The 21,541-nt window shown below is 37.7% G+C and overlaps 1 protein-coding gene across 1 annotated transcript; it reads right to left on the bottom strand.

Annotated features, from left to right (window-relative positions):
* Positions 1-7,950: 7,950 nt before the first annotated feature.
* LOC115819146 (globoside alpha-1,3-N-acetylgalactosaminyltransferase 1-like) lies at positions 7,951-10,138 on the bottom strand. Its single transcript, XM_030782698.1, has 4 exons — positions 10,092-10,138; positions 9,820-9,852; positions 9,410-9,544; positions 7,951-8,641 (listed from the first exon to the last, which is right to left on the bottom strand). Exons 1-4 carry the CDS (start codon positions 10,106-10,108, stop codon positions 7,951-7,953), a joined length of 876 nt encoding a protein of 291 aa, XP_030638558.1. The 5' UTR covers positions 10,109-10,138.
* Between the last annotated feature and the right edge of the window lie 11,403 nt (positions 10,139-21,541).

Genomic DNA, 21,541 nt, shown 5'->3' with positions numbered 1-21,541 from the left:
CAGTTCACAGAGTATAATGACACTATCACAAATATACAAGAATCACAAATATATAAGAAAAACACATACATTTATTCATTCTGTGGACGCTTTCATCCAAAGTACAAAACCAAGCAAAAAGCCATTGAGGAGCTGATTGCCAGCGCTAAGTTCATTATTAGGCTAGATGCACATGCAAGTATGTTTAAAGGAAAATAATAAAGTAGGCTTCAAGTGAGTCAGAAAGCCCCTATGATATGAAATATTGCATACCAAGTATCACAACTCAGTGCAAGATAAATCCACATCATAAAAAGAGATGGTGGCCATAGGTCAGTATGGGCATAAGGTAATGGTTAAATAAAAGAAGTGCTGTGTAGTTCACATTGTGGAGTGAGACGTAGTGCATTAGGAGATTGTCGTCAGGGCAGTAAGTAGGGGTGGAGTATAGCAGGGCTATAGAAGGGTGGATTTGTTGTTGACTTGTGGAGGTAAGGGTAATATACAAAAGATAATAAAGAAAAAAATGCTAAACTTTGCCCAGATGCAAAATACTGAGACCAAAACAGATTTCTCAGTCATCTAATTATTGTGGTCTGCTGGACACTGATGACCACCTGAGCCTTGAGGCCCTTGCTGACATCAGATGGACCTCTTTGGCAAGAAAATCCTCAACCTCTATCACATTATACAGGTGGTAGAGGTTGAGGTCCTCACTTGACACAAAAGACTATCTAAGGTAAGCTTTTATTAAGGGCAACAACGTGACTAGCAGATGATCAGTTTTGGGATGGATTCTTTGTGTGATGCCAAATGTTTTAGCTGTCATATGGCGCTGATTCAGTCCAAAACATTGTTCATAAAAACAAATTTAGCAAATTAGTTGGATCATTTTTACACTGGCTAGGCCGCCTTAACCATGTCAGAGATTAGGTGCGTTTACATGGGGCGTAATATTCCGTTTACAATCGGATTCAAACTCAATTGGAATGAAAATGCTTCATGTAAACACTTAGATCGGAATGAAACACCCTATTCCGATGGAGAATTCAATCGGATTGAAAGAGGCGGTGAAGATTTCTGATAATCCGTTCGACAGGAAAATATTAACCATGTAAACACTCAATCAGATTGTCTTCTGCACTTGGAACTTTTCGCGCATGTTCAATATGCGAAGTAATGACGTATTGACGTTTCACTATGCATGACAGAGTTTAAAAAACATAGCGGACAGTGCGATAAACGTAACACGTGTCAAACATTCTCAAAGAATTATGAATAGTCGAGCGTCTAGATGGGCACAAATCTCGCAACAACGAGCTGTTTAGTCAATTTTGGGAGAATATTCCATGCAGAGATGATGTAATTGTTATTATAATGATAAAGTTACAATTGTCTTCAGTAATTAACTGATCAAATCACTGACCTGAAGTAAAGCTATCGCTGCCCTGGCTCTGAAAGTAAGCGTTCTTTTGACCACTCTACCATTATTTATTTCCGTGTGACCGGCTTAGAGATTTTTATATAGCCATCGACCACATCGTACAGGTCGGCGCAAGGTAATTTCTTCGCATTTGCAATGAATTCCTACTGTATGCTTGTGACATGTAAATGCGCACAAACTACCCGATCACTGTCATGTAAACAGTACATTCGGAATAAGCATCGGAATGATTTCAGTCTGAATGGTAAAAACGTGTGCATGTGACCGTAGCTATTGTTAGGTATAAGTAAGTACTTACCAAGAGGAGGGCGCCCCCTTAAATGTGAACCAGCTGCAAAAGAGATCATACTATGAAGATTCACTTACAAAGCAAGTCGGCACTCCAGGACACTGGCTACTAAGCAAAAGTTAAAGTGACTGTGAAGAAGAACACTGAAAAATATTTTGACTATAATATTGTATATAGTATATGTACAACTGTGGATTCTCCTTCATAGTAAATAACTGTAATATTAGTGTATTTACAATAATATTTGCATACATGCAGCATAAATTCTGTATTGGTGCATGAGAACACGGTAGTAATGAGAATCACAAATAATCCCGGTGCAGAAATGACAACTGATTTGGCTGCAGGTGTAATACCACACACAGGGATTACGTAACTTGGGTTGGGCTTTGTCATGATTTCTCTTTCATTGTGATCATATTAGTTATAGTGACTATCCTTATTTCCATTTATTTTATTGAGCTACTTACATTTTGATGCTTGTACAGGGGTGCCAGAAGTATTTATTAAAACAAGTTTGCATGTTGAACTGAATTTTAGTTGTTAAATTTTATTGTTCATGGTTGTTGTGGACACGTATACTTTTATTTTATTTTATTTTTCATTTAATTTTTCATAAACTGAGTTCTTCGGTCATAAATTTAAGATGGAACACAAGCTAAAATTGCATTTGAAAAGCCAGCAGGTTGGCATAATCCATGAAACAAAATGAACTGACTAGAACTCAAAGTGCCAGCTTTTCTTAACCCTTCCTGTGCAAAATAAAACAAGCACCAGGTGTAACCTGGCTCCTACACTGGTTATTAGACATATTAGTACTAGTATATGTAGTGTTAAAATGATTTAGACTAGTGGGTTCAACTTACATTAACCAAGACAAACATTCAATTGAAAACAATCACGTAAACTAGCTTATCAAACGACATGAGCTTCTACAAATACAATAATACCTGCAAGAGTATGATGTCCAAAGTGCCAGACAACCAAAAAAAATTTATACCACACTCGATATGAGTCAAATTTGCCAAAATTCACCCCACATTGTAGCCAAAAAATGAGTGACAAAATACTCAGCGTGACAAAATACTCAGATTTTAATAAATGTGTTACTTCTTTTTACATTCAATAAAAAGAAAAAACACATTTATTAAAATCTGAGGGGGGTTCACATACATATAAATTCTTTAAAGAAAAAAAAAGAAGAAAGAGGTATGATAAAACATGAGAAACTGCTCACACCTGCACTGTATGTAAAACAAACAAACAAACATAGAAACCCTACTGTTTTGTATTAGAAATGAAAAAGTTATCTGAAAAAGAAAAAATAAAAAAAGAATACAAATTCATAAAAAAAAACACGCATACCTTTAAAATGCAGATTTTTTTTCCAGAGATTTATTAAAAGGTAAAACATGTCACACAACTGTATAAAAAGTTGGACAAAACTCACACCTTACATGTTAAAACCTTTCCACATAAATTTGAAAAAAAAAAAAAAACCTGAAAACGGGCACATCATCTCATTCTTAACTCAGGATGAATTTTGGTACGTATACTAAATATCGAAAATTTGCCTTTAAAATTTACTCTGGTTTTCTAATAATAACAACAGGAAACACAGACACTTACCCAAAACTTTGGAGAACGGGGCTGAAATAGGCAAGCCTTGGCAAAGCAGAAAGCAAAATGAAATAATTAATAGACTTATTATTCTTAGGCCTAATTGTTAATAAAGAGTATGTGGCTGGCTAAATTGCTGCAAGTACATTACTGTACACAACATTATGAAATCTAACATTAATGTTTAACAGCTTTCCAGTTCAACAGGCTGAGAATGGATCCACAGCGAAATTAGTGCCAGGAAAGTTTCTGTGGCTCTTCCTGATACTAACAAGAAGACTAGAGTGGCCATGTAGTTTAAAGTCCAATGCAGATGTTTATCTACAAAAGGTAGAGGTGTACAGAGATGTCATATCATCTGTATTCAGATAGTAGAGCAGAAGCGGGCGTGGTTTATATAGGAAGTCACATTAAATGGATAAATGATGTATTTTCTAACCTAATATTCGTTGGCAATGCAATTTTTGTGCCTTCAAACCATCAGATTGACTTAATATTGGCATAAAATTAATTATGAAATATATTTCCATATCCTTATACTGTACTTCTCTCTCCTTATACTCTCTCTCTCTCTCTCTCTCTCTCTCTCGCTCTCTCTCTCTCTCTCTTTCTTTATTTTTATTTTGAACTAAACTAAGTTTCATGGACTGTCTGAACCCCACCGCCACCACTCCTTTAACTGGGAGACATTGCACAATCAGAAACTGAAAAAAATGGTTTAAAAATCGAAAGATTTTGTTTTGTAATGGAAATAGAGACGGTTTACAGCAAAGACATATAGAAAAATATCTCTCAGTTCAAAGGAATAACCTTAAATTCCAGTGATGCTGCGTTCGCGACTCTTGCTGTGTTAACGTTACTGCAGTTCACTAGGCACACGTGGAATTACTGTTTTACAAAAGTAATTTGCGCTGTGACTGCATACTATGGCGATCACTTTTCAGTAATGTGTAGTGAATGAAACGACTTTCGACTGGGTTTTTTTGTTTTGTTTTGTTTTGTTTTGTTTTAAATATAAGAAATTAAAACATACAGCTAAAAACTACAGGTTCTAAGATTCATTTTGATATATGTTGCGGGGGTGATCAAGCGGCCACTTTTGTCTCGCTAGCTCCTGCACCTAACTCGGTGGGAGCGACTACAGAATATAGCGATCACTTTTCAGTAATGTATTGTAAATTAAATGACTAGTTAGTGAAATCAAAGTCCTATGTTGCAAACAGAATGGGCATTTTCATCTTGTGGCCATCCACAATTATATGAATCGATTTGAAGAAATATAGTGGCTGACGCACAGACATGACAATAATGTTTTTTTCCCCGAATAATAAGGAACAACTTCGGGTGGAAAAAATCTCTGTTTCCATCGCATTATTCGTGCCTTCCCGAATAACGTATTCGGATTCAGGCACATCCCTACAAGAAGGCTCATGTATTTACTAGTCAAATAAACAGAAAAGGACTAAGTTTAGAGTTTGTTCATTTGACATTTATCTACTTTTCTGCTTGATAGTAGTAAGTACTATTTTTTATAAAAAAAAATACTACTTACTACTATCAACATATTTTACATATGCATATTCTTATATATTTTACATATACATATTTTTAACCCGTTCGTTTTGTTTTCCCATTACTATTATGAGGCTGTGATGATATAGGTGGGACATGCACTCATTTAAAGTTAATTAAAAAATAAAAATGATCATCCAGTTAAAAAATTAATTTAAGTTTTAAATGTATCCTACAAAATCCTTTGTGCATGTTACACCAATCAAAATATACGAATGTAGATAATCACTGATGGCAGATTATATACGTATGCATTAAAGAAGTAAAAAGGTCTTCATACCCAGTTAAAACTACTCCAATGACCACCAGGATAAAGAATTGTATATTGCGCATTTTTGGTAAGCAGGACCCTTTGGGTTGTAGTAATGAAAGTAATAGCTGAAAAGTAGTGTCACACTAGAATGTAGTCCTCACTTCAGTATAGCTTTTGCTCTAATGTTCAATAACATGGGTGTTGCCTCCTGACTGAGGACAGAAGTGATCTTATGACATAGTAGTAAAGTGAACCGACCAATCAGAGACCTTAGATACTCTACACCCATTAGCCTTATTATGAGATGAGGGCAGAAAACAATAGGATGATCAAAGTAATTCAAGTGAGGAGGAGCAGGGCTATACTCAGGTACACAACATGTACCTGATGAGCTATAACCAGCGATAGTGTCACGCTGGTGGTGTGGTGCAGGACCCAAGTGCAGAGACACGATGATGAAGGTGACCAAACGGAAGACTTTACTGACAAAAGAAGATCAAAATACAAGTGCAAACTAATAACAAAAGCCAATAACAAAAAGGTGCAGCATGACAGTGTGCACAAAACACAAACAACAATAGACAAAGACAAGGCAAAACACTAGGGCATAAATAGAGGTGGAAACTAAACAGGGCAAAACAGGATTGGATAAAATTAACAAGGTAATAATTAGACAAACAGGTACAGGTGAGGGGCGGAGACAGACACAGAACGGGAGCACAAAGACATATCAAACTAAAAGTCTAAGACGGAGGTGCAGGCTGTGAAAGATAGTGATTAATCTTGAGGCATACGTCCAGGTAGCACCTTGGCTTTTTATGTGAGTGTGCCTGTGTGTGTGCAAAATGGACATGTAATAGTTTAGAGACATGAGAGAGCCTGGAGTAGAGTGGCTTAGAGAGATTAGCTTGAACATACCAGTAAATATTAATACTGTCATGTAGACATAAGTTTTGGAATAACTGTATATTTTAGGAATTTTTACAGTGTCACATATCATGTATTTATATGCTAGCAAAGTAAGTTACTTGCTGTGCTAAGTTACCTTACTGATTTGGGCCATTACTGAGTGGTGATGAGATTAAAGTTTCTGTAATGGATTAGATTGTCCTGTTTTTCTATTTTGCAGGCTTTAGTCCTAGCCCTCTTTTCCTATCATCATGAAATTACAGGTCTTCACAATCTTTCTGTTTATCTTTTGTTTGTCGTGGCTGTTGAACTGTTTCTCTGTCTATTGTGTACTAAGATATGTTGATTAGTCTATTTGTCAATTATTCAATCATTGCTCTCTGATGTTTTCTGTTCATTACCTCCTTTCATATATGTGCATATTTAATACAGTTTTTTCATTTTACATTTGTTTCAATTAGCAGACATAAAACAATGGTGCAAACATCCTTTTCATTGATCTCTGTACCTTCACTGACTGAGTCAGAATGTGGTCGCAGTATTTTCTGTTCACTCTGTGTCTCCAAGCGAGTTGTTTTCCAATGCATTTCAGTTTCTCCATCAAAAATCAATAACCCTTCTCCCCAGTCAGTACCTAATTTTAACACCCCTTACCCCAGCATGGAGACAGTGAAAGCTCATAATAAAGTCTTCATTTCTTGTTTTCTTTTGTATCAAACATGCACTCTCCTGCACTTTTCCCCCTTTTTCTTACAGTGTATAAGGTTTAATGCACCTTTTCCATTTGTATTTTATAAAGGATTTTGCATCTATCATCAAATTCATCACACAGTGAGGATAATATGGACCACTTAGACCAGGTTCACTCATTACCTTATTTAAATTAGTACATGTTCTTTATTCAGGCAAAACACGTATTAACTTGTGCTGATATAAGATATTGACTTAAAAATACGACACCCATCGAAACTAAATGATCTTTATGTTTCTAATACAAGGATTGGCTTAATCCTTAAGCTAAATCAGACAACTTTCTCAAACTTCTCAGTTTCTGGGTAGGCTGTTAGTACATTTAAGCTGAAATCACCACCATTTAGACACTTCCTCCACTTTATCTCATTCTGAGACTTCTGTGGAAATCCTGAAACTGATTTTTCTACAGTAAACACTGAATGTGGACAGTCAGGTTTAGGGGCCTAAGAACAGGAGGTGAGCAGCTAACTAACTACAAACAACAGCACTGCATATTTTTCTTTCTTTTCTCTTTTAGATCTTGAGATCAGAGGTAAAAACAGGTTCACAGTCATTACAAAAACAGACATGTGTGTGGTTAATACCTCAGCTGTTTGAACATATAGGTTTATCCCATAACCATTCTATAGGTCATCTGGATGAGGGAGCTGGTCTAGCTCTGCTTGAGTGAGTTGTTAGTAGACAGTCAGCTGTCTGGCACCTCAGCTTCAGTGTTACAACAATGATTAACCAACCATATGTAACAGGTCCTGTTCTTCAAAAGGAAAATTGGCAATGCTTGGCAGCTATTGTCAAATGCTAAAACAGCACTGCTACCAACCAAATTCCACATCAAGAAGCACAGCACATTGGCAAGATATTGTAGACAAATTCATTTGGATATTTTCACTCCATTTTCACGAAATACATTAGCAAGTCTGTATTTTCATCATGACTGGAAAGATACATGCAGCTCATAAGCTCTTCAAAGAAAGGCCCCATCCACCTTGATCTGTTGACACCACCCACTTTTCAGAGAAAGATAAAAACATTGATTTGAGAGAGTTCCTTTCCTGAGGTCACCTTTACTGAGTCTGTCAATCAAAGGCTATTTCACTGGGACCCAGACGTCTTACTCTGTGGTTCTCAAGGTTAGGGATTAGGACGGACTTCGGCATAGTTTTTGATAATCTGGGAGAAACGTATGACTTTGACTTCTTTAGTTTTGGGCTTGAAGTCTTGCCACAGGTATTCTGGAGACAGCACCTTGGTCGGCTTATTGTAGAGGAAGTATTTGTTCAGGTGACTCTCCTCTTGCCATGCTGCCTCTATAGACTTGGAGGCATCAATGTCCAGTTGCTCCTTACAGGTCTTTGCCAACCGATATACATCCTCCAAATGACCACCAATCACAGCTCCACCATAATAATAGTCGCCCTCTCCTGCAGGGATGTAAGCCTGTGACTGTGGACGCCGTTCATATGGAAAACGCTGACGGCCTGTGGTGTAGTAACCTGGATGCAGCACTGCAACAAGTCGGCCCAAGGTCTCTGCACCCCAAGGACCATAGAATTTGGTGTCGACATCAAGGCTAAAGATGTAGTCAGCTTCAGACATTAAACGGCTCTTAATGATCTCCTGCAGCCTCTCCATGCGACGTAATGTGATCTCCTGCCAGCGATTTGAACTCGGAATCTTTACAGGTGTCAGGGTACGGTTTGGAGCCAAAGTTACAGCAGGAATTGCCTCTGGCTGGTCAGTGAAGATGTAGTAGTGCACACAGAACCCCAGAAAGTAGTGCTTTTCTGCAGTCTGCAGGAAGTCCTTTAAAAAACGCACATACCTACAGCAGGGATAAATAGTGAGTCAGTCTCCATACTCTAAGGCAGAGGTTCTTAACCTTTTTTGGATGGTAAACCCCCTAAAAAAATTAGACAAAACCTTTGAACCTTCTACCCATTAAGTAAGTACTAATACAATCTATATCTATCTACATAACAGAAAGGAAATAATAGACAAAAACATCCTTTTTGACAGATGCCTGAAGTAAGTAAGGTTTGGAATCCTGACTTTATGTCTTCCTTTATTAAAGACTTACAGTGTCAGGCTGATTGGTGAAAGACTGGTAGCAACCATCTCCACAAAAAGATCCTTATACACAATGTCTACATTAAGCTCTCTCAGCTTTTCCTCATAAACACCTCAAAATAAAGCCCCAAACATTTCCTACCAGGCCCACTAAAACGAACATTAATTGACATGACTACCAAAGTAAAGTTCACCTCTCAGTGGTGTTTATATTATATTTTTCCAGGTTTTTCGAACTGATGTAGTTTCCTTCTGAAGAGAAAAAGCTGAAGGCAGTATAAGAGCCTGAAAGGATACACCCAGCCCAATACACTCTGGACCTGAATACCTGTAACATCACAACGGATCTGTCTCCGCGAGGTGACTTGCTAAAGAATGTATGACATAAATCTATGGCATAAAACACTGTCCAAAGGTTGTCAAAGAGCTGTACAAATATTGAAGAGACAGACAGACAGAGTGAGACAAATAGAGGAGGAATGGATAAGAGTTGCTTTCTGATGACTCGAAGGTACAAACTCACTTTCCCACAGCAAACACAGTGGTGGCAATGGTGAGGTTCTGTTGTTTGTAAATTGTGTCAATGAGTGTAGGCTCAAAGGTGCCCTCCCAAACTATTGGTGCCAACCAGGGAGTCACCGTAGCAACATCAGTTTGGCTGTAAAACACACACACAGATATTAGTGTTGCACACAAGCGTCTGGGCAAGAATACCCCCTGTTAGAATACTGGCCTCCAGAATTGTTCATACGTCAATAAATATCATTTTGTGCTGCACGTATGAAAATGTTAGGTTCTTCTCATAAGCTAAGATTTACTCCATTTTGACCTTTTTAGAGAATAAAATACAGTTTATTTTAGTGAAGGAACCAATCAAAGACAGAAGACTTCTGAAAGAAGAAAACATTGATGGTGAATGGATCTCTTACTCACCCCCCAAGAATGTTGGGCTGCTTGTACAAAAGGCTTAACAAACAAAAAATACAAACTATGAGCACTGAATCAATGGAGACCATTAATCTTAACTTTGAGTTGTTTACAAATGTGTTTCATTAATAAAAATGCATACATAACAAAAAAATGTATCAAAATGTCTGAATTATAATAATAAAAAACCCACCTTAAATCCAGTAAGTAAATAGATTGCTGTTTCTATGGTAGGCCTAATTCATGAATTTTGCAAACAGTATTCCAGAAATACATACCCTTTAGGTGAGAGCATGTCCTTAATCCTTGCAGCCTGGATGTTTACTGCCCCATTGCTGAAAAATGTTGGAATAATGAACAAGAGACAGAAATGATCAAGAAGGACAGCTTACCCTCACACGAAGACTAAATAAAGAGAATGTAATTGGCTGTTTCTCTGGGTTGATGTGTCAGTCCACCATTTCTCTTCTCAACAATAGCTGACTACTTTGTGAAAACTATTTCTGGCTTTGTGCCCTTCATTTCACCACATCCAGTTTGGGGGGAAAAAACTAATGTTTGCTTTTAAATGATTTTGTGTCATATTGTGTCAAGATTCTTCAGGAAAACAACAGCTTTAAAAATGAAAGTCCATCTCTATCTAATCATCTTGTCAAAGTTCACCTCTGGTAAGGATTTGTTGTCAATGATAATGATACAACAGATTTCATTTTAAAGCTAAAAACTGGTGTTACAAGACAAATACCACTTCTTGTACAGGATGTCTTAAATAACAAACAAATAAATAAACAAATTTAACAACATTAAGATGTTTTACATTGTTTTTAACTTCTGATCATGTACGAAACTATCAGATATTAAGCACTTACCTAAAGCAGGGTACCCCTTCAAAGGTGAACCAGCTGCAGTAGAGAGCACAAAATAAATATTCACTGGCACACCAGTATAGGACACTGGTTACTAAGCATTAGTTTCAACAGTTGTTGTGAAGAAACATTTGGATGTTAAAATCACATTTAAGATGTGATAGGTATGACATGGATTCTACTTCATACTATGTGCTTACAATATGAAAGTACTTAAATAATATTTGTGTAGGTACAGCCTAAACTCCATGTTGGTAAATAAGGGCATTATAGTAGTTAGTGTCCCGATCAATTTAGATGTAGAATATTATCAGTCATTTGGTTACAGATGTGCAACAGGCAGGGATTACCTGACTTTTTCAAAATCTCTATCATGAGTTCACAGTTTCCTATTACATTGAAGTTTTACTCATCATACTGACTTTCCTTATTTCCTTTCATTTTCATGTGCCATTTACATATAGGCAACTTTAAGCAAAATGAAAACATCACCAACAATCAAACACTAAAATGTAATTGAAATACCATTGCACAAAATAAACTAACAAAAATTCATAGATCCATCTTTTTAAAAAACCCTTTCTGTACAAAAAAATAAAAAGCAACTGGCAAGTGTCACTATTTACAATCATGACAGACTCTACGCCATAAAACCAAAAATAACACGTATCTTCTCTAAACACTGCCCTTACACTTGTCATTAGGCATACTAGCACCAGTGCAAAACACATAAGAAATTTAGGCTGATGGGTCTAAGATGTAGTCACTAAAACACACTTACAGCTTAAATTGATCACCTAGATGAGCTTAACAGACCTCGTCAACGTATGTACGTTGTGTTAATTAGTCTGTTTTCATCTAGAACAGGGGTGTCAAAATCCGGTCCTGGAGGGCCGGGGTCCTGCTGATTTTTGTTTTCACCTCTTAGTTACCTGTTGATTTTCACCTTTAAAACAGGTGTGGACACTCTTCAGCCAATCAGAGATTCTATTTAGTTGGTCTACAAGAAAAACAGCAGGACCATGGCCCTCCAGGACTGGATTTTGACACCTGTGATCTTGAACATGCTAAACATGACCATATTTATTAATAATAATAACAATAATAATAATAATCATCATCATCAACATCATCATCAGTATAGTTATAATAGTGAATAATCATAAGAGATAGTAGTGACAATACTAGTAACAAAAATATCAATCATCATAATAATCATAAATTATTTATTATTATCATTATTATTATATTATAATAAATGATATTATATATGGATACAGTATATATATATATACTGTGTGTATGTATGTGTGTGTGTGTGTGTGTGTATATATATATATATATATGTATATATACTGTTTTCTCACTGTATCACTTAACAACTAACAGAACATAATTGAATTGGCTCCTGACATCATGCTCCCGCCCTGACTGACTAACCCAAGGCAGGACAGTGCTAGTCATGAAAGACGCCAACAAGAGACCAGCACGATCAAACTACGTACCAATAACATGGAAGCTCCTGTCAGTCATCATAGCCACCAAGTTTATTGAACATGTGTGTAAGTACATGAACACTGCCAAGGAGAGGATTTGGAAACAGCACCAGAGGAACAAAGCACCACATGCGTGTAGATAGAGCCATTCACCAAGACTGCAAGACCATGCAGAACAACTTAAGCACTGCCTAGATCAATTACAAGAGAGTATTCAACTCAATTCAGATAAATGAATACTTGAATGCTTAGCACTACACATGGTCAGAGAGACACTAAGAACCTTCATCAAGAACTCTATGGGGTCACTAGATGACATCACTAGAGGCCAAATTCAAAGACAATTTTCCAGATGACCATCAAGCGGGGTGTACATTGAAGCGATACACTATCCCCATCACTGTCCTGCCAAATCACCATTACAAATGGCTACAGATACAGACTAAAAAATTCAGCAACTATCAGCCACCTCCTGTACATGGGTGATACCAAACTGCACAACAAGACTAAAAGAGACATAGGGCGCTTTCGCACTGGAGGAACTTTTCCATAGTTCTTAGAACTGTTGGAGAAAGTACCCCCTTTTTCGCGTGTTCGAACCGCAGGAACTGAGAACGATTATAGTTCTTAGAACGCCGTTTTGAGGGGCCTTTTTGGCTCCTACTTCAGGGTAGGTACTTTCGCAGCGCAATGGGAACCTTGTGACGTAGGTGTACAGCCATTGGTCCAGACGCAGGCATAGATGATTGCAACCGCCATTTTTAAAGATCCGTGCAAAATATAAAGTCTTAGAACGTATTTTATATCCCCCAACAATGACCATTTTTGCAACGTCCAATGTATATTTGTACATTGAAGAGGTAGCATACACTCCGCTTCGGTAGGTGCTTGTGTGTCCGCTTGTGTGGCTGTCAGCCGGCTTACGTCACTTCAGCGTTCCTACTGGCGGTGCGAATGCAAACAGAAAAAAGCCCTAGAACGTATGTAGTTCTAGGGGAAGCTCCCCAGGGGGTAGTTCCTATCAAATTAGATCCTAGAACTGTTCGGTCCGAAAGCGCCTATAATCTCACTGATCCACTTGACCACGATCTGCTGCAATGACACTGGGAAGTCATTTGGACTGGTGAAGTGCGGTTGCATCACAGTAAAAAGAAGGAAAATGATCAAGATTGAGAAAGCTGAACTACCACAAGATCACAAAACAGACATACAGGACAGCTGCAAGTACCTGAGGATTCTCCAATAACACGGGAACCATAAGGTGGAAACTAGAAAGACAATATCCAAGTACCTCAGTAAAACAGGTCTTGAGGAGCCAGCTTGAATGTGAAGGACAAGAATAAAGCCATCAACACATATGACTAGCCAGTGATGAGATAAGTAACCACCGTAGTAAGCTGGCTCAGAGAGGAAATGGAGAGGAAATGGTAACTGTGCAGTCCAGAGCACTGAGCACTCCATCCAAAATCCAACATCCAGTGACTGTACACTAGCTGGGGGGAAGGGGGTGTCAAGACCCCTGCCCTTAATGAGACCTGAAACATCCATGAGTATATCTGAGAAATGGCCTCCAAGGATAAGCTGCTAAAAGAATGCTTCAAACACATATGGGATGTGGATAATGTAGAAGCAGAGGTGTTTCAGCAGGATAAGCTCCTTCATGTAATACACCACTGACAGATAGCAGAAGTGGCTGACATGGTGAAATCCTACCATTGGCTGGAGAAGGCAGGTCTGAACAGCACAGAGACACAAACCACAGCAGCACAAGAAAAAACACTGAGCATTAGATCAATGGAAACATGGGTGTACCATATCAGCGAAGACTAAAGGTACAGATTCTGCATAGAAGCCCCTAAGAAGACCCAACACCTAGCGGTGGGCTGTGAGACGCAGGCAGGAATGCCATACACTGAGATGTACAACCAAGTGGCAGAGATCATATACAGGAACATCTGTAAGGAATATTGGTTGGTCACTTCCAAGTTCAAATGGGAGACACCACATATGGTGGTGGAAAGAACAGAGCTAGGCCACTGTGGGACCAGTGATCCAAGTAACCAATGACTAACAAACCAGATACAGTGATAATAGATAAGGAGCAGAAAACAGCAGTGGTGATTGATGTGGCCATCCCAAGTGGCAGTAACATCAAAAAGAAGGAATATGAAAAGTTGGAGAAGTACCAGTGATTGAAGATTGAAGACAGAACTAGAGAGAATGTGGAATTTGAAAACTAAGTTGAGAACTAAGCGGCTCAAACCACAATTCCAGGGATGACAATACTGCATATATATCTACTTATCTACTATATGCTATACACACATATACACACACACACACACACACACACACACACACACACACATATATATATCATACCATTACCAGTATTCTTTTCGTTCAATATACTTTTCGTTCCTTTTTTTTTCATATAGACTATGGCATTCAGAAAATGCCAGGGTTATGGGGACATATTTGTCGGGCATTTAAAAATCAATAAAATACAGCTGCATATGATGCAAGATTTGAATTTCAGCCTGTTCGAATATAATGTCGGGCAACCATATGGATTTGTCGGAATTATGAGACTGGCGGCACACACGTAGCCTATTTTTGTTTAAATCAAGCTTTTAGAGCCTTTTTTGTCAATTTCACTTTAAACATTAAAAACAACCTGTGGCCGAAATTAACAAACACATGAAACAGTTTAAAATAAATTCATGGCGTTGCCTGCGATGAAACAATAAGTTCGTTTTCAACAGGATAGGCTTATTTTATTTCTCTTTCAACATAATGCGTAAATCGTATGTGTAAACGCAATTTAAGACTTGAGATATTTAAGATAAAAAAAAATGTTTGTCTTCAGTCTCTTTGTTGATGGCCGCCTATGCAACTTTCAAGTGGTTTGCCGTATTCGATATTATTAAATGATAAGCGAATTCATGCATACAGAATGTGCATTTAACTTTGTTAGGGCTGTCCTTCAAAAGTTCGAAATGCCGCCATACCTGAGACTTCTTCTGATACATGGTCATAGCCAGCTTAGTTTGCCAACCACTCCACCTCAGGTTTCAGCTTCTATAATCAGTTAACCACCGGGAAATGTTGTCACGTTGTCATATAGCCCATTATTTAACAAAGTGTTGCACCATATAGTCCAAGGTGGACATCATTTCGTCTCTGCTGTGTGCTGTACTGTATATGGCCCAGATGACAATGAAGTTCTACTTGACCTGCCTTGACTTGAATGAAAAATAGCTATCGGGGGAATACATGTGCAAAGCTGATTCTGCCCCAGAGTAACCAGACGTTGAACCCTATCTGATTTGAAAGTGGTAGCAGTAGGTGCGATGGCATCAGGCAAATGCTAGATTTTATCAGCCGGCGGGACGCTGCCCTGCTGTGATTGGTCAGGGTTAGGGTCGGGATAGGGGTAGATTTAGGTTATAACCAATCACAGTTTAGTGTGTTCCTCCCTCCCATACATCCGGCTGATCCAATCTAGCACCAACCGTGGCATCAGCGAGGGTAGTTCCCTCCTGTTGCACCACTCCCATTTGTTTGCAAGCGTTGTCTTTATTGTGTGCTCTCTATGACGCAAAAGTAAGTAAAAACTAAGTTCCTGCAATGAGGTGGCGTAATTGGCTAGTTGCTGCTTTATGTTGATTATTAATGTACCTTCAAATGGTTCTTGTCTCTCCGCTGATGACGTCATTTACAAATACCGCAAATTGTATGTGGATGCTGACACATACATGAGAAGTTACATTCCCAGGACCAGTGTTGTGCATGAACTTGCTCATTTTTTCAGAGAACGGTTAACGTGAACGTATCCATTTGCAACTAAAGAACGTGAACTTGAGTTCAGGTTCATGCGACATTCGGAATCTTCAGGTACAGTAAAACACAGTGCTTGCTGTGTGTGCTGTGTTTTTTTTTTCTTTTTTGTAAAATGGCCAGTGCAAGTGGCGATTAAGACAGCGCAGCTAGCGGTACTGCTGAGGCCAGTTCATATGATTATTTGAAGGAGTTTTATGAACTAGTCAGTACAAAAAAATCGCACATTTTAATGCACATTGTCTGAAAAAACAAGTCCGAACGTCAGCCACATCGTCATCAAATTTTTAAATTCCTGCAAGGTGGGCAGGATATGTGTAGTCTAATTGTTGCTTTTGTTTGAAGGGTATTATGCATGATTTTTGGTAGGTGAGTAGTGAGCACTGAGTACATTGATGTACATATGCAAGCACATGAGAAAACAAAGGAATTTACTTTGTTTATTTGCTTTTCCACTTCCACTAATAAAATACATAACTTGTGAATGTACAAGTATACACAACCAGTGGGAAGTGGCAATGGTTGTGGGCTGGGGATGGATGGATAGGAGGAAGTTCTACTGAAATAGATCAGCTCAGAGCAGCTCATTAAAAAAAAACTCAAAACTGGGACTATGAACTTCTTCCAAATTCGAAACTGTGACTTATGAAAGTGAATTTGTTCATTTTAATCTGTGTGAACCGAACTTTGAGTTAGCTCTTGTAAAGTGTGAACTTGCACAACACTGCCCAGGACCAGAAGATATTTAGTAGTACGTTGAAATAGTTATTATACTGCATTACTGTAATGTAATGAGATATGCGAAGCCCTGGAAAGTGTAGTCCTTGTGAACGCTTTTCGATGTTAACTTGTGTCTGTGATTAAACCGCGTTCCATTGCACTGCTGTATGTCCTGTAGTTTGTAATGATATGCCTGTATTGTTATTATTCCTGTATCCTGTGCGGTTTATTGTGTAGCGTATTTAAGATATACAGTCCTTTTTGTTTTAGACCACACACAACCATTACGATATCAGTCAAACTGTTAAAGACTATGAGAAGGTGCCTTGTTTGTACTGACTACACCGATAACCTTACGCACACACGCCTTTTTTTAATCTGTTAGACATCAGTTTATTAACTGTTATCAATTCATTTCTTCAAGCCGAAATCTTCTGCACATTGTAGAATCCAATGTAAGCTTGACTCTGAGTTTGACGACATGCCGTTGTCACAAAAGAAAGAAAGAAAGAAAGAAAGAAAACAGTAAAATCACTGGTTTCGGATAAATCTCTTTTTTCTACCGCGAAAATGTAATGATTTTACTGTAACATCTTGTGGTCATTTTATAATGAATAAAGAGTGATGAAAATGTTAGAGCTGAAACAATTTATAATTTACTTTGGTTGTTCTCATTCTCATTTATTTTATTTTAATCTATTTTAGCATTCTGAGCCCTCCATACTGGGCTCTTTTCAATTTTAATGGCCAAATCTGGAGACACATTTCATTCATTTTATAACCACCCTGCTAATAAATGATATGTTCCCAGTACTATAGCATATAAATCCTCATAATTGCCAGATATTCATTTATATCTGTGAAGCTCAGTCACCGCACACTTCACTGGGACTTTACACAGAATTGTAAGCCCCTTTGTAATTCGCTCCACAAAATGTCCTCCCCTGCAAGACCAAGTGATGACTCTTACCTGAATCCCTGGGCAGAGTAGCCTAAGTATGCAAACCTTAGCAAAAGAAAAAAAAATACTCATAATTAAAAAAAACAGGCATGTAATGATCCTTTTAATATTTATATTCATCATTCATCAGGTTATTCAGGCAGACAAAGATCCTCTCTGACTTGTCTTAGCTGGCAGTGAGAAAAAGACTAGAGCAGAAACAAAATTATACCAATGATATTTATTCAAATGTGGGATCATGAATTCAACAGTCAAATCATACCCTCATGGTGAAGGCAGGTCAATAGAAAAGGCGTGTGTTTGGAGTTTATTAATTTGATAATTATGTCATTTTAACCCAGATTGACAGTAATCAAATGTGAATCCACTTAACATTTGTTTGCCTTATTGAAAGGAGCCAATACATTGTAATATCCCATTGGTTTTATTGTTTTCACTCTCCAATCATAACATTGTTATTGCACAGCTTCACGTGGACTTAATAGACTTCATAGATGTGAACTTAATAGATATTAACCAACAAATACAAGCAATAATTCAATCAAAAACATAAGCTAAATGAAGGCTAATTGTAAAGCAGTAAAAATGAACACATATTGATGGGTAAAGTTTATGCTTGACCAATTGAAATACCAAAATGTGTGTCATAACTGCTATCAGGGATAAGATATACATGAAACAAATAAAAATTCTACATACCCAGTCAAAACAATTCCTACGAACACTAGAATAAAAGGGTTTATATTACGCATTTTCGCTCTCCAACATGTAGGTCCACTGGGATGTTGTAGTGGCTGTGGCAGCTGTTGAGTGGTGTGACAGCAGGACCTAACTTACCATTTACAGAATTTCCCCTCACGTACAATGCAGCACTTTCTAACGTGGGTGTGGCCTCCACACAAATAAAGGAGAAACTTTGCTGAATTACACTCTAAGAAATTGTCCTGTAAAATTACAGTGAAGTAATGGTGGCTGTGGTTGCCAGTGTTGTCCTGTATTTTTACAGTGTCACTACTGTAATTTATTTCAACAGTGAAGTACTGTTTTATTTATTACAGTATTGTGTTGTAGTGTGAGGTTTACAGTGAAACTCCACTGAGTACTTCACTGAGTTTTTGCAGTGTCAGTACTGTGATTTATTTCCACAGTTCATTACTCCTTTTCATTTTCTAAGCAACTTGTCCTAATTAGGTTTGCGTGGGGTGCTGGAGCCTATCCCAGCGCTCATTTGGTGAAAGGCAGGGAAGCACCCTTGACAGGTCACCAGTCCATTGCAGGGCAGACACACAGACAAACTCATTCACACCTAGGGACAATTTAGTATCTTCAATTTGCCTGACTTACATATCTTCGGAGTGTGGGAGGAAACTGGAGCTCCCAGAGTAATTGAACCCGGGACTGTCTTGTCAGGCGACAGCACTACCCACTGCACCACAACTTACTCCCAGAACTCTGCTCTAGTGGTGAGCAGTTAAATTCATTTTAGTGAACTGATTCTCTCAAACAGTTTGAGAAACTAAACCAGATTTTTGGGGGGTTTCGAGTTTTTATTCTTTTGCACTTCCGTACATTTCTCACTCATTTCCTCAGCTTACGGCACTCACTGAAGCTTTACGTTGAATGCGAAAGGCCATGTACAAATCCAGTGTTCATAAAATAATTACTCAAACTTTGCATAATTTCAATAAAGCTCTTTATCTCTTCTTTGCTAATGTTCCCCTTATATTTAAATTAATGTAAATTTACATACTCACATATATTTATTCAAAACATCAATTTAACGTACATGTCCTTAAAACTCTTAAAAAGAAAATACTGCATCGTACTGTCAAATTTTTCGGTAGCCTGCTGTCAGCAGTCAGTCTTGTTTTTGGCTCCAAGAAAGCGTCAGACTTTACAGTCTTTCACTGTATTTTGGAAAAACAGTACATCACTGTTAGAATTTGGCTGTATTTTTAGTGTATAAAAATTGCCCAAAGTCCTAACAAGATGTTAGGAGTGACAATATAATCTTGAAGGTAAACTGAAAAAATTTCAGTGTTTACCTCATGTCAGAAAATAGCAGTTTAAAACCAGTTTCATGCGTCCAGTGAAAGGGCTACACTCAGATCCACAGTGTGGGCACTTGCTAGTCTGAACAGACAGGTGGGTAAACCATTAACAGCAGTAGTGATTTGCAGGGGTGTACCTGAGGTACTCAAACAATCAAATGTTTATTCAGAACATACTACCCAACCTAATGTATCAATAAAGAAGTATTAGTAATGTGTATGGTGCATAAGGACACTATTGTGCCACTCCTGCAAAATCCACATCTATAAATACTTGAAGCTATACTTTAGAAACAATGACTTTATGAAAAAGTTATATGAATGTATAGATATGTAAATAACATACATGAAGGATCTGTATTTTTCATCTTCTCAAAATGAGAACAAATATTAATACTGCACATGAAGCTGCAATTAATCTTATTTTAAAGTGTACCAATCAATCTAAGGCATATGCCAGACTGCTATTTATTGATGGTGAACCAAGGGCTCAACTCAAAGACTGGTTATCGCCTAGCACATAAGAGAATGAACATGACCCCAAAGTAAACAAAAAGGTACATGACTCATGAGTAATGAAGTCAACACATCGTTAAATGTTGGTGGCAGCTGTCCCTCTGCACTTGCCTTGGCATTCTCTTCTGCTAGAATGGGTGCTATTATGTTAAAGTCCTCTTTGTAGCATTCAGCTGTAAAGGCATCTAAATCTGGTCATTTACTAGATTGCACTGATAAAATAAAACACCCTAACCTAAAATAAGAAGCCCAACTTTCCCGATATTTGTAATTTCTCCTGATATTTAGTTACATGCGCACTTGACACAAACTTGTACAAATTCTCATAAAGGCTTTTTAAAACCCTGTTAATATCCACATTATTAGTAAAAACTTCTCCTCTATCATCTTTAATTGCTGGAACTAAGAACCCTGCACCTCTTTGTTTCAGCCATCTTGCCAGCGTCTTTCCAGATTTTTTTCCACTTTTGTATAAGCTTGTTCTCAACCTAAGGAGAGCGTGCTCTGCCTTCTTGTACATCTCATTTAATTGATATTCAAGTTCACAAATTGGCTTTAGTGAATTGCCACTGTAATTTTATTATGTCTCAATTTCCTTATTTTTAACCTGAGATTCAATATCTTTAATTCCTTTTGTATTCATTTCTTTTGAAGCCACCCCATCCCCCACTTTCCTGCACTGCAAGTATTAAGGTCAGTTTCAAGTGACATATTAAATGCAGGATCCTGAAACAAAGATGTATTTAGTCTTTGCTTACTCTGCTTACTCTGTTTACTATAGCTCCACTTGACTTGATCAGCAAATTTAGTTCCACTGGAGCATGGTCACATTTCAGTTGGCCACTGACTCAACTATGTCCTTAGATTCAAGAAAATAGTCTAAAGTATGACTTATGGCCATCCAAAAAGAAGGTATACTCTTTTCTTAGCAATAGAGTAGCTTCGCTATATATCTACCAGACTAGGCTCTTTCACCATCAACTGTAGAACTAATCTATCCCTAGGCGTGACTTTATGTTACGTTTTTTGTGTTCAAGAGGACGTCCTGTACCTCTTTAAAATCCCCTGCAATCTTCAACTGGCTTTCTACAATTTCTTCAGTTGTTTTATTTACCATGTGAAAAAAATGACTATCATTTTTGTTTAGAGCATAAATATTGCATATGTTAACTTCTATGCCATCAACGGTGGCTTCAAAAACATCTGCCCTCGTCATGCTTTCTTTGCTTCGATGGTATGATGAATGAAAAAATGCATACACTTCAGTAAGCATATATA

This window comes from Chanos chanos, chromosome 8 (assembly GCF_902362185.1).
Source record: "Chanos chanos chromosome 8, fChaCha1.1, whole genome shotgun sequence".
Lineage (NCBI taxonomy): Eukaryota > Metazoa > Chordata > Actinopteri > Gonorynchiformes > Chanidae > Chanos > Chanos chanos.
This window is presented reverse-complemented; position numbering and strand designations above follow the sequence as displayed.

Coding starts and splice junctions, on each gene's coding strand:
- LOC115819146 (XM_030782698.1), bottom strand. Junction 9,545..9,819: donor CAGCCCAACATTCTTGGGGG/GTGAGTAAGAGA, acceptor TGTGTTTTACAG/CCAAACTGATGTTGCTACGG. Junction 8,642..9,409: donor ACTGTGTTTGCTGTGGGAAA/GTGAGTTTGTAC, acceptor TCCCTGCTGTAG/GTATGTGCGTTTTTTAAAGG.